At 42.0% G+C, this 14,140-nt stretch overlaps 1 protein-coding gene across 8 annotated transcripts in view; it reads left to right on the top strand.

The window, feature by feature from the left end:
- STK39 (serine/threonine kinase 39) overlaps positions 1-14,140 on the top strand; it is a 291,605-nt gene that overhangs the window by 63,554 nt on the left and 213,911 nt on the right. For all 8 annotated transcript variants that reach the window (XM_038584733.1, XM_038584728.1, XM_038584731.1 and 5 more), the window contains exons 3-4: positions 10,422-10,530; positions 13,934-14,075. In XM_038584733.1, coding sequence (XP_038440661.1) covers positions 10,422-10,530; positions 13,934-14,075 — 251 coding nt within the window. The remainder of the gene's footprint in view (positions 1-10,421; positions 10,531-13,933; positions 14,076-14,140) is intronic.

The raw sequence follows: 14,140 nt of genomic DNA, 5'->3' as shown, positions 1-14,140 counted from the left end.
TTTTATCCTAAAACCCACTTTTTCCAGCCTTCAGGAGACTCTTATTAAATTTTTTACCCAGAGACTGATGGACATTTTGGCTCATCACCATACTTGACTTTACGATTTTTAAACTTTAACCATCTCCTTTTCAGTGTTCTTTCTCTAGACTCGAGTTCTCACATTTTGGTCTTTGGTTCCTAGTCACAGAGAACTCTGTAGCATTTTCTTGCTCCTTCACAAACGTTTGTGCCATCAAAACTTACAGTTTAATTTTTAGGGGCAGGAGTATTGTGTATAGGAGAAACCATGGCCCTGGGGCCAGGCAAAGAGCTTGTTTCTTCAAGGAGAAAAAAATGAAAGGAAAAAAAAAGTCTAGTGAAGGGTCACCTGGGTAGCTCAGTGGTTAAGCGTCTGCCTTTGGCTTAGGTCATGATCCTGGGGTCCTGGGATTGAGTCCCGCATCAGGCTCCTAACAGGGAGCCTCCTTCTCCCTCTGCCTGTGTCTCTGCCTCTCTCTGTTGTCTCTCATGAATAAATAAATAAAATCTTTAAAAAAAAAAAGATCTAGTGAAGGGATTCCATTATGAAATAATATGTACTGATCATTATAATGTTTTATCATACAGTGAGTGACAAATGTGAGCAGAATCCTTTCAAAGAACAATGGCTACACATGGTTGCTGAAACTTGTGTGGAGGAGAAGTGGCTTCCTGGTCAGAGGGTCTGTGTTCCTCGCCTGGATCGCAGACTTGAGAGGAATCGCTTTCACCTCTGGCCCTCAGTCTCCTCATTTATTCAGTAAGGAATTCTGTTAGATGACAAAACATATTTTCATCACCAAAGTGATGGTTCTGCGTATTGAAAAATTAATCCTTTTAATGAAATTCCTTTTGATAATCACTTGAACAGAAACACTGAACACTAGCAAATTATGCCCTATAACTCAGGATAGAATCAAGTCACTCCAATATTATAGGATAGCAAAAACGATCCACTGTAAAGGCATAGATTTGGGTACACAGTGTGCCATCTGCCTCTCATGTACATAATGAGTTTCTGTCTTTGGCTGGAAAGAAATCTGGCATCTGCCATTCTCTTCCTATATCATCTCGATAAGGATATTTTGCTGTGTTTCACTGATGGTATTCATAGATAAATCAAGAGCTTACTTCCCTCAGAACAAAGCCACTGCCCTCATTTTGCTTTTTGCTAGAATGTTATTTTATTCTTTCTTCTCTTGATCTGCTGTTCCCTCTCTAGTCATCTCTCCCTTTCTTCCTACTCTCCTTCTTTGTGTTTAAAGGAATGAATGAGCTATGATTTGTAGGTTATTCTGGATACTTACTTTGCCTAATGGTCATTTAAGAGAATAGTTTAATTATCCCCTAAGAGTTTAGTTATCCGACCTAGGCTTCTCCTATACTTTTAAGATTAAATTATATGGGACCTTTGAATAGTTCTTCTAACTTGATGAGTTCACCTTTTAATTGAGGCTTAACAAATTAAAAAACAAATAAAAAAAAACAGTTTTGTAATTATGTCAATACTTTTGTAAGCCTTGTTTGTTATAGAAAAAAAATTACACCGGTTTGAGGACGTCGACTTAAAGAGCTGGAAGTTATACTATATGTTGGCAAATCAAACTCCAATAAAAAAAATATACAAAAAAATAAATAAATGAAGAGCTGGAAGCTATAATGTGTGTTCTCTTTATTATATAAACAAAAATGTTTTTCCATGCTTTTTGAACGAAAGAATTTTCTAATTAGTGAATTAATTATTCATATCCCAGCTCATTCCTCATCATATGTGGTAACAAATTGCATTTGGCTGTTTCTTGTAGAATCTTTTCTACCAAGCGTATAGCATTAAAATACAAGCCAGCTTCACTGAATGTACCATTTTGAGCATTTCAGGTCTCAAACATTGAATTTTGTACTGCTATTTGTCCCTTGCTTATTTTTTGTAAACATTTTCATACAATTTGGTGTTTGTGTTTACTAAAATATAGTCCAAATGAAGGCAGGATTAAGAATGGGAAATTTTTGGACATTTTGAAGATAAACATTTTTAAGAAATTAGAGAATATATTACATGTGCAAAACTATTTTTACAGCTCTGAAGTTACATTAGCTGGGAATACATATGATTTGGTTGCAGAAAACATTTTTCATTTTGGAACATCAAATTTAAAAGTCATAGTTGATTCGGATAATAAATATACTAATTGAATTTACTTTTAGGTGTTTTTCTACATTTGTTAGGAATGGCTTGCTAAAATATTTAACGTTTTAATGTTTAAAAACATTAATGTTTTTCATGTTTAAAAAATGAGATCATTTTTTTGCCCATAGAGTAAGCAGAAATGAATATTTCAAGGACACATGTTTCTGGATTTACATGTGCTCAGTCACAAAGAGACCCAGCACACTACTGATTTTCAGAGGAGGAGAAAGTGGGGAAAACATGCCTAGATTGGATACGACTTTAGTTATACGTCGTTTATTTTCTATACCTCACTTTTGCCGTCCTCGTAGACTTCTGGAAAATGTTGTTGGCTTGGGTTGAGACAGATGATTTTGTTCTCTCCTCTGTTATCTTTATTTTGGTTTGGTTATTTCCACAATTAATTAGCTGCCGTGGAAACAGAAGGACTGTGGGATACTCAGGGAGAAGGTTGGCGAGTGTTGGGCAGGGCTCTGGCTGCTTCTGCAGGAGGGCTGTTTCCTGGCACAGCCCCAGGCTGCAGACTGTAGTCCTCCCCACACTGCCACCCCCTCCAACCCGGGTGTGGGCCAGGGGGCACCACAGAAAAGACACATTTGACCTCATATTCTCATCATTTGGTGACGAAGCCAAATAGAGCAGCTGTGCTAAAAGTTGGCCTGGAGGTTTCCAGCAACGTCAGTTGGCTGACAAGAAAAAGTCTTCCTGTTTCTGTTTTTAATGAAATCTTCAACTTTACTTTTTCCAGGACTTCCAATCGTAGTCAATTAAATGACCATGCAGCAGTTATTGATAGCTGAATCTGATTCAGATCCCATGAGGGCCAACTTAAGAGCTTCCAGAACCCATAGGGCATCCTTATTACTGTTTGCTGAAGAACTCCTCAGCCAACTCTGGAAGAAATTGGCTTCCCCCCATTGGGTTTTCCGATAGTATTTCAACACCACATTTTTATTCTTTGAGTTCTTTCCCCCTCCTTGTTTCTTTTGAAGAAAAATACTGTACCAGTGGCTTCTTATGTTTTTGAGCAAAATTCTTCCTTTTCTTTTTTTTTTTTGGACAGTTTTTGCAGAGTGTCCAACTTTGTGACATCATCACCCAAGCTGTAGGCCCTGGGATGTACATCCTATGCTGTCAGCAAGCAGACATTTACCCATTGTGATTGCCCTGCTGATTTCGAGAGATTTTCCTGCCCTCCATCGCCCATGACAGTCTACCTCTCTAGTTTTAAATACGTCTCTACAAACGCTGATTAAGGCTAGCACAGAATTCATGCTCCCCTCGTCCTCTATTTTTTTTAAACAATATTTCCCCATCTTCAAAATACCTAAACTTTTCCCATTTCTGATCTTGCCTTCAGTGGACGGTACTTGCATAAACACAGATACCAAGTCATATGGAGGTAACTACAAGACTAAATGGCAAGGAGCATTGCTTGATCCGCTTGGAAAGGGTGCAAGTCAAAATATTTGACTTACTCTTTCTTGAGGCGGTTTCTCCCTGTTGATGTTCTTACTCCAAAAGAGGCAAGAGTTTTTGCCGCACAGGTGATATATAATTTTTTTATGGTTAGAAATACCTCCTACTGACATTTTCGTGATTGAAAATGGCAATCCAAAAAATACATTGCTCTTATAAGAGCTTTGTCGATCTTTTCCTCCCATTTTGTGGCGGACATTTGAGATCACTGTGAGGTTTATGGGTTTTGTCTTTAATTCTGCTACTTACAATATTGGGGTATTTATGAACAGGGGTTAGGTTACCCTTCATTATGATGCTGATGGTAGGGAATTGCAAGCTGGAGAACCACTTTCTGAAAAGTCGTTTAAGGAATCATTTGGAGAAGGATTCTCATCATCATTTAAAGAATTCTTTAAAAGCTTGCAGGATGTTACATACATTTTAGAGAGGTGTCTGGTTATCTCTTGCATTTAGAAATGTATGTTTCATTTGATAGTATTTATAAATCACACATGGTTTTTCCTTTTAAGATTAAGTTGCAGTGTGGAAATGTGCCTGGAAGGTAGATGTTTCAGCGTTTCATTGAAGGAATGATGCATTTCAGTGCTTAGCTCGAAAGCAGTGGTTCTCAACTTTGGCTGAACATTAGAATCACCTGGGAGCTTTTGAAAAATTTTATTCCCAGCTTATTATCCTGAACCAATTTACATCAGCATCTCTGGGGCTAGGATCCGGGCCCTGGTATTTATTTTTTTAAAGCTCCCCAGGTGATTTCAATGTGCAACCAAGGTTGAAAACCACTGCTTGAGAATAAAGTTAGAAATGACATCTTCTCAGATTTAACTGCACATACTGGAGGTTGAGAGATTTGATTGCTAACTAAGGCTGAGTAGGATATTTTGCCACCAATATCAGATAAAGAAGAATCTATTTAGGATTTACATAAGCTGCGAAAATATGCTAATTTGGTTAAGTATAGTTTAATATTGCGAATTCAGAATCCATTTAAACTCTTCCCTTTCCCTAATGAAATTTCTTTCCTTTCAGTGCTTTGTGAATTTCCTGGTTTTAGGGACAAAAGAAACAAAGCTTTAACTTTTCCTAATTCTTAGAACTTCAAACTGTTTTCTATGCTTGGTGTTTTATTTTATTTTATTTTTAAAAGATGATATTTTTCAAGTAATCTCTATACCCAGTGTGGGGCTTGAACTTATAACCCTGAGATCAAGAATAGCACACTCTACCAACCCATCCAGGTAGGCACCACTGTGTTTTGAACCCCTTACATCATAAATATATGCTTAGACTCTTTTTTTAAAAGATATTATTTATTTATTTGTGAGAGACACAGAAAGAGGCAGAGACATAGGCAGAGGGACAAGCAGGCTCCCTGTAGGGAGCCCGATGTGGGACTGGATCCCAGGACCCTGGGATCATGCCCTGAGCCGAAGGCAGATGCTCAACCACTGAGCCACCCAGGCACCCCTGTGCTTAGACTCCTTATCCTAAAAGGGTTTGAGGCAGTGTACCATCATACATGAAATAAGACCGGGCGGTATAAATTAAACACAGGGTGAAATACAGAGGAAAACCCCAGGTGGAGGCAATGTAGAGTCAGAAATAAAGCTACGAATTCATGGCCCAGTGACCTGTACACACGTTATGGACACTCCTAGAGCCAGCAGGACACACGGGCGTGTTATGTGATGTTTCTGCAGGAAGAGGTGGGCACTGCTGCCCGCATCTCTCTCTGCGCCTTCAAGGCTCAGTCAGTAACTTAGGACACTCAAGAGAAGTGATCAGCGTCACCCGAAAAGAGGGCACTGAGACATTTAGACTGGCTTTTAGCATTTGTGTTAAGTGCTGGCATCCTGCAAGGGATTTTCTAGCTCTCATTTCGCTTATTTCACAAAAATCCTATGTAGAGGGCATTAATAATCTCCTTTTACAAAAGGAGGCTGAAGTTCAAGGTCACAGGATAACCTGCCCAAGTAATCGAGCTGGGCCTTGGCTCAGCCAAGCTTCCAAGGCAGCTGTGTCTTAGAGAGGAGCCCTTCCTAAGTGGCTTCTGCCACTCCTGTTAATCACAGTTCTTGTTTGTACTCTACCATTTATAGGAGAAACTTTCTTTTTTTGGTGGTGGTGGCTGGGGGAACAAAGGCCATATAGAAGTATTAGGATATCCACATACATATTTTAAACACATTCCCCCCCCCCCTTTTTTTTTTCCAGTTTTTGGTTTTTTGGTAGCTTTTTTCCTCCCAAGCGATCATATTTCCAGGACATTCTGTGGTAGGATACTTTTTTGTGTGTGTGTTCCCCACCAAACCTGGAATATCCCACCCTAGAGGCCTATGTCATGCCCCAGGAGTGCAAACGTGGCGGCGCTGGCACAGCCGCAGCGCCTGGGTGTCCCTCTGGGTCTGTCTTCCGCCCACTTCGTGCCCGCAGAGGGATGCTGCTGTGGCTGTCACTTCAGTGCCAGCAGATGGGAAGGCCTTTCTCTTGCTATCCCATTTTAGGCCGGTTTTCCCACTCCTGTGAAATTTCATTCGTGATGTGTTTCAGAAGAAGCTGCACGAAGCAGATCCAGCTCTTCGATCCACAGGGAAGGGTAAATCCTGTGTCGTAGCTTGGTTTGGCACCTGATGACAATGTCTGGCTAGGCTTCCAAGGGAGCCACTGTGTTCTGTTCCTTGACTGTAATTTCAGCAGATGTGTTGCCTGGACTTCAGAGTTCTCTTAAGTCCTTCCGACTTTGACCTCCTGTTTTTTTCTCCCTTTGACTTTTTTACCCCTTCCCATAGTTGTGAAATTCAAACCACTTTAATAGTAATCTCCCTTTTTTTCTGTCTTTGCTTCCTTACCCTTTTCTTTGGTCACACGCAGCCAGCGGTGCCTCTGGGCTTGCTCCCCGCCTCGGGCTGTGACCCTGTCACCCTCACTTTCGCACGCCCTCCAGCCACAGCCATGTGCCTGGCTGCCTTCTACCACTTTGCCACTCGGAGTCTGGTGTTTGGGACCTAAAGGGTCAGCATCATTTGGAAGCCTGCTAGAAATGCGGAATCTCAGGCCCCACCCCAGACTGACTGGGTCAGAATCTGCATTTTCACACAGTCCCTAGGTGATCTGTGCACACATTCACGTTTGAGAAGCATTGCTCCAAATCACACATCTAGGGATTGTGACCTAGTTAGGGGAGTATTAGAGCCCATTCATCCTGTAGGGAGAATTGGAGAAATATATATATGTGTGTGTATATATATATATATGTATATATATATATATATAATCATACTCATTCATCTTTGGGCAATATTTTTGTCACTTTTAGAGATAAGAAGAAATGAATATGTTTGGGAATAAATGGCTCTGCCTCTCTTGTTGAGTGAAGTTAAGTTAAGGCATTGGGAAAAGCTTGGATAATTTAGCTGATAGGCTGTTACCAAGGAAGGATTCAAATAGCAGCTATCTTCATTGTTTGGAAAAGAAATGGAGAGCGTAGTTCTGTGGAAAGAACATTTGATTCAAGAAATATTTGTATTTTCGGGCACCTGGGTGGCTCAGTGGTTGAGCGTGATCCTGGGGTTCCAGGATCAAGTCCCACATCGGGTTCCCCCCAGGGAGCCTGCTTCTCCCTCTGCCTGTGTGTCTCTCTCTGTGTCTCTCATGAATAAATAAATAAACTCTTTGTTTTTTAAAAAATAAATATTTATATTTTCAAAATATAAGATATGAAAAATAATATATAATCATCTTAATCAGTTCAGGCTGCTGTTAGAAAATTCCACAGATTTGGTAGCTTATATACAACAGAAATTTATTCCTCAGAGTTCTGGAGGCTGGAAGCCCAAGATCAGGGTGCTGGCAGGGTGGGGTCGAGTGAGGGCCTTCATCCAGGTCACAGACTTCTCATGGCTTTTTCATGTGGCAGAAAGAGGGGGTACTCCTTGGGGTCTCTGTTGTAAAGCACAAATCTCCATCAGGGCTCCATCCTCAAGACTCAGTCACCCCCAGGAGCCCCATCTCCTAATACTGCCAGTTTATGAACCTTGCAGGGGGCACAAATATTCAGACTGTAGTAGAAATAGAAGTTACATAGATATAAGTGTGGAGCCCAGGAGCCTGAGATCTTGACCCGAGCCCGAGGTAGGTGATTAACCAACTGAGCCACCCAGGCACCCCTGTGTCCTCCCTCTTTTTTTCTTTTAAATCCTCAGGACCTTTACATGTCCAGTTGGTACCTCTTAGACCCCAAATTTCAAAGTATTAGGATTTGATAAGTTCTACCCACAGGTTATTTAAACGAGTTTCTCCCTAAGTTAATTAAAAGTTTCCTCTCTCTCCCTCCCTCTCTCCGTCTCCTGTTCCCCTCTTTCCTTCTCTCTGGTTCTCCCTCCACCACACCGACACACCCATGCATGCACACAACAGCCCCCTCTGCCCCCTCTTCCAGTATGGTTTGCTCACTGCAATGTTGGAGAACCTGATACTCTGGGTAGGAAGTGATACTGGCCATCTAAAGGGAAAGCAAGAGAAAACGTGTTTTTCCAGACTCTGGCCCAATTTTGCTTCAGTGCAGAAGAATTTCCTTTCATATGGGCATTGCTTATTTATTGATCATTTTCAGTAGTGGTATTAAAGTTTGGAGTTAGGGCAGCCTGGGTGGCTCAGTGGTTTAGTGCCCGCTTTCAGCCCAGGGCCTGATCCTGGAGACCCAGGATCGAGTCCCACGTCGGGGCTCCTTGCATGGAGCCTGCTTCTCTCTCTGCCTGTGCCTCTGCTTCTCTTCTCTGTCCCTCATGAGTAAATAAGTAAAATCTTAAAAAAAAAAAAAAAAAGTTTGGAGTTAGAAAGCTAGACAAGCATGCATTTGCATTCAATATAAAATGGTGAGAATGTAGGGCACCCATACTTTCCAAACAACATTATTCTCATTCATTTCTATGAGCAGTGGGGGCATCTCTTTAGAGGGGACCCTGCCTAATACTGCAGGCCTCCAAAGTGGGCCATCCCTCCCCACAATGAGCAGACACGAGTGACTTGAGATAGGACTGGTCCGGGCAGTGTTCCATTTCTCCTTCAGAGGCATCTTGTGGTATCAAAACCTAACACCAGAAACAGATGGAAACTAGACCTCAGGTTTCGGATCTTGTTTAAAGGACAGGAGTAGCCGAATTGAAAAGTGTCAGATTTAGAAAACCTGTAATTAGCTAAATGGATGAAGGGAATGCTGAAGGGAAGGTGTTGCTGTATAATGAAGATGGAAAAATTCATGATTTTCTTCTATACTTATCTTTGGTCAAAAGCACTTGTGACACACATACAAACCTTAATATATATGTTTCTATATGTCATGGTATTTTGGCCAAGTTATCCGATATACAGGGTCTTGGCAATTTGAGGATCAAGCAGTACTGGATGTGCAAAGATTGCTGCTCAAATTGGAATATTCTGGCCAGGAAATTAGAAGCTAATTCAAAGTTAACTAGATGCTCATTATTATTGAAAATATTTATAAGATGCATAAATTATACTTTTCTTTCATCATAAATACATAATAGCATAAATGAGGTTTCTTTGATGACTTACGCTATTTTTTGTGGCTTTTGGACAGCACCTTGAAAGCGGTTTATACTGGTTTGGTGCCTTTGACTGAGGGTTAGCATTTGACTGAAGCTTTAGGGGAGTCATCTGGCAATCACTTAAAACGGCACGTCAAAACCGAGGGGAACTTGAGTATTGGAAGAAAATGTGGTTTATTGAAGTAGCCTATTTGTTTGATTTCAGAACTTTATTGTTTTATGTCTCTGTATGAAAGCTTATTTCTCTTCAGTAGTAGTTTCCTATACGGTGACACACAAAGCATTATTTAACTACATTGCTAATATGGGTTCAACAATGACTTTATCTACCGCGGGACTTCTCAGAGCCTTTAACAGTACTAATAATTCCCTGTGACCCTTTTATTTATTTATTTATTAAAGATTTTATTTATTTCTTTGAGAGGGAGAGAGCACAAGCTGGGGGAGCAGCAGAGGGAGAGGGAGAAGCAGACTCCTCACTGAGCAGGGAGCTGGATGTGGGACTTGATCCCAGGACCCTGGGATCATGACTTGAGCTGAACACGGACGCTTAACTGACTGAGCCACCCAGGCATCCCCTGTGACCCCTTTAGAGTGAGGTGTAGGACATGATGTTTATCACTAGCCTCCCTCCCTCCCTTTTCTTTTCTTTCTTTTTTCTTTTTTTTTCCCCTTGATGGACTGTCTGCCCTGAAATACTTTGGGAAATTATGCTCTAGCATTTTCATATGTATTTGCTCATTACAACATCACAGCAGTCCTGAGAGACCGAAACTGTTTTGCATGAGGGAGGAGCTAAGGCCCACCGAGTGGAGGCTGCCTGTGGGACCCCGTCCTCTGAGGACACAGGCGGTCTTCCCTCTCCCCGGGGAGGCTGCAGAACAGGGGCTGAGCTGGGTAATAGGCCTGCCCCAAGTTGCTCTGTCCTGTGCCTGGTCCCCAGGGCTCTGTGGTCTCCTGAAGAGGCCTTTCTCAGTTCTAGCACGTTGAGGATAAGGGTGAAGTAGTTGCCTGGACCTTCGTTGGGCTAATGGTTTAGGCAGCCCCCCGCAGGCATGCTTCCAAGTAGCAGAGGTGCCCGGGTACTCAATTGTGGCTCCTTGTGCTTTGTTCCCTGATTTTTACCCCATGGTACTATGTTGTTTTTGTTGTTGTTTTTTTTTATAGAAAGAAATTCAAGCCATGAGTCAGTGCAGCCATCCCAATGTAGTGACCTATTACACCTCTTTTGTGGTAAAAGATGAACTTTGGCTGGTCATGAAATTACTAAGTGGAGGTAAGTAGGTTCTGTTGTTTGCCGTTGCTGTTGTTTTTGTCCTTTTGTGCGAGCCAGCATATTCAGTAAGACTTTACATTTGGCCGCCTCACTTTTGTATTTATAAGTTTTGCTTGTTTATTATTTACATAGAGAATAAAGCCCAGATTACATTGCCTAGAATATCTGTGCCCACTGATGGCCTGGCCTGCCTGGTGGGGGGAGGCTCCCTAAGTACCTGTGCGCTCCTCGGTCTTCCACACCTCACCTGGCCTTCTCCTTGGCCCTCCCTGTCTGTCCTTCCTTCTCCATGTGCTGCCATCCGGAACAGGTCACATCCACCCTGCAGCCACCCCTACTCTCGTCGAAAAAGTTAACCAGTCCTTCCTCTTTAAAACTCTTTGTTTTTAATATTGTTCAGGTCCTTAACACATTGCAATATAATGAATTCTTTCAGCGCCGGTCCGGGTTCTGTGATGATGGAAATATTCTAGAGCTGTGCTCTCCAGTTTCTAATAGGTACACGTGGCCCTTGAGTACTTGACATGTGGCTGGTGTCACTGAGGAACTGAATTTCTATTCAATATTTATTAGCTTATATTTAAATAACCGCAGAGGGCTAGTAGCTACCGGGTCGGACAGCGCAGGGTTAGATGAGATTGCGGGCTTGCGGAGGAGAGCACGGCCTGATGTCCTCCTCACTTACTGAACCTGGCACCCAGTGGGTGCTCAGTAAATATTATTTCAATTAAAACGGAGAAAAGCTTTCTGTATGCTAAAATATTTACTTGCAGTGTTGATCAGGAGTAGCACTATTTTCTTTCTATATTTGCATTTGAAAAGACAGCAGAACTTTCCCTCTGGCCTCGGATCACTGAAGCTAGGAAAGCCATTGAGGATTTAATTTAGGAGGCTTTTCAACTGCCCATAGTTTTTTTCTTTTAATCTTTTAACATCACTATTTGATAGAGAATGGTAATAATAACCATTAGCTTTACTGGACACTTACTCTGGCTAGAGTAACGACTAGGTCATTGACGGACCTTGTTTCATCAGGACGGTGTCTTTGAATGGCAGGTGTCACTGTCCCTGCTTTTCCTTTTTTTTTTTTTTTTTAATAATAAATTTATTTTTTATTTGTGTTCTATTTGCCAACATACAGAATAACACCCAGTGCTCATCCCATCAAGTGCCCCCCTCAGCGCCCGTCACCCATTCACCCCCATCCCCCCGCCCTCCTCCCCTTCCACCACCCCTAGTTCGTTTCCCAGAGTTAGGAGTCTCTATGTTCTGTCTCCCTTTCTGATATTTCCTACCCATTTCTTCTCCCTTCCCTTCCCTTCCCTTCTATTCCCTTTCACTATTATTTATATTCCCCAAATGAATGAGAACATATAATGTTTGTCCCTGCTTTTCTGAAAGTTCACCAAAGCTCAGGAGCATGAGGCGGCTTCCCCAAGGTCACCTACACAGCTGCTGTTAGCGCTGGAATTCGTGGCACTGGCACCTGTTGACTTGAAAGCTATGCTATGCCACAAGAATTACCACCTTCGTTTTACAGACACGAAAATCGAAGTTTAGAAAGCCCAAGTGTTTTCCTTTGTAACACCCAGCATACCCCCATCTCTCACTCCTGTTTCTTTCCCAGACATGAAGTATGGTTTAGGAGCAGAGGAGAACATTCTGCAGGGCCTGGACGAAGCCAAAACGGGCACAGCAGAATTTATATCGTAGAGCCCATTTTCATTTGCAGACCTAGTTCCAGTGAAGGCTGAACCAGGGAGGCATCTTAATTTTTTTTTCTTTTTTTCAAGAAACTCTTGGATCTAGCAGAGGCCCAGGACTGAGAGGACAAATAAGCTGTAATTGCCTTGGGTCAGCTTGTACAGGTCTCAGTGGGGAGCCTGGGAGAGCTGGGTCCCCTTCTGTTCCCAGTCTTGTCAATCCTATTAGTCATTGTTTCCTTGAGTGCCTACTTGGGTTTTAATTAAATACGAAAAGAAAGAAATGAGGGGAAAAAAGAAAAAAAGGCAGCCTGCTGGAGCCAGACCGCAGTGTTTGAGTGTTGGGACTGCTCCTTGGCTCTGAGGAGGAGGCCCGTGCTTTGTCACCAAAGGGACTCTTTTCTCCGGGTTCCACTGGCTCTGCCGAGACTGAGAAATTCTGGTGACCTGGGACCCTGGGCAGCCCCAAATACTCGGCTCCAGCGGAGGACTTTATTTCCTCTCTTGATTCTGATCCCAATTAACCTTTTATAAGCTGGAAAATATCCCCTATCCTCTTGCTTGAGGACTTGAAAGAAAATGTCATTGTCTTATTTTTAAAAGAATCCAATTTAGTCGCTCTCCCTAGGCTTTAGGTAGGAACAGGTTTTAAACAGGTTTCCACAGGTCCGGGAGACCTGGGCAGATGTGGACTCTTGCTCATTTTTCTTTCAGCAGGCCAGAAATGCATACATGCCTGGTATGGTTTGTTCGTACAGGATAAAAAAATGAAACATTTGTGCAAGTACCGTTTTTTAGGTTATTAACAAATTTAAGAGTCTACGAATAAATAGATGTTTTGTTTCCTTGAGGAGGAAATATGCATTTGTTTTCTTTTATGATATTTTATCACATTACATCTCTTAATGAGGGGCAAGCAGCTAGTCTGGTGTAGTAATAACCTGATGGGGAAACTCAATTCTCCTAGTTAATCATACAGAGCCTAGAGCCAAATTCAGGTCCTGAGGTAAGCCATTTGTTAACTCTTCAGAAATGTTGAACCCCCGGGTAATTATAGCTTTTAAAATGACCAGGAGGTTTGGAATATTAATTAATATGTGTTGAAACATGAACTCACAGTGAGGAGGATAGTAACCTGTTTATGGTAACAAAGTACTGTGTATATATTTCATTATGAAAGTCAGCACATTATATGTCAAGTAAAGGAAAAATAAAGATTGCCTAGAGTCGCAGAAAGGAATCTTCTGGTTATAGGCCGGGGTCTGGTGGTGACATACTTTTTCTTTTTTTTCCCTCCCACCTGTGTTCTAGATGTTCAGGAAGATCTGTGCTTCTGTCTCTCTTCACTGCTGTCCATTCCCCTGGCCTCTGCCTCCTTTGTTTTTCAGTTCAGACACCTTGAACCCCCTTTTGAGTCTGAAACCAGATCTCAATGTGTGGGAGAAAGGCACTAACCCCCAAGTGACCCTGGACAATCCCACGGTTCCCGACCCAGGATTCTTCACACGCCAGAAGTGCTCTTGCAGGCTTGGATCTAGAGTTTCTGGTTGTGGGCTGCGGCCATGCACATGTATGCGTTGCTTTAAATAAACACGCGTCTTGTGACATTTCCACTTAATTTTCTCAACAGTGGAGCCCGATCTAGAAAGTTAATGGAAATGCTTACACAAAGTTCTCACTTCTCCTGTCTGTCCACTCAGGTTCCATGTTGGATATCATAAAATACATTGTCAACCGAGGGGAACACAAGAATGGAGTTCTGGAGGAGGCAATAATAGCAACAATTCTTAAAGAGGTTTTGGAAGGCTTAGACTATCTACACAGAAACGGTCAGATTCACAGGTAGGATTTCCCCAACGATGTTTAAACTCAGCTGTTTGTATCTTCTGTTTGTATCTAGTTTGTAA

Source organism: Canis lupus, chromosome 36 (genome assembly GCF_011100685.1).
Source record: "Canis lupus familiaris isolate Mischka breed German Shepherd chromosome 36, alternate assembly UU_Cfam_GSD_1.0, whole genome shotgun sequence".
Lineage (NCBI taxonomy): Eukaryota > Metazoa > Chordata > Mammalia > Carnivora > Canidae > Canis > Canis lupus.
Note: the sequence above shows the minus strand (reverse complement) of the source record. Positions and strands in the feature narration are given on the sequence as shown.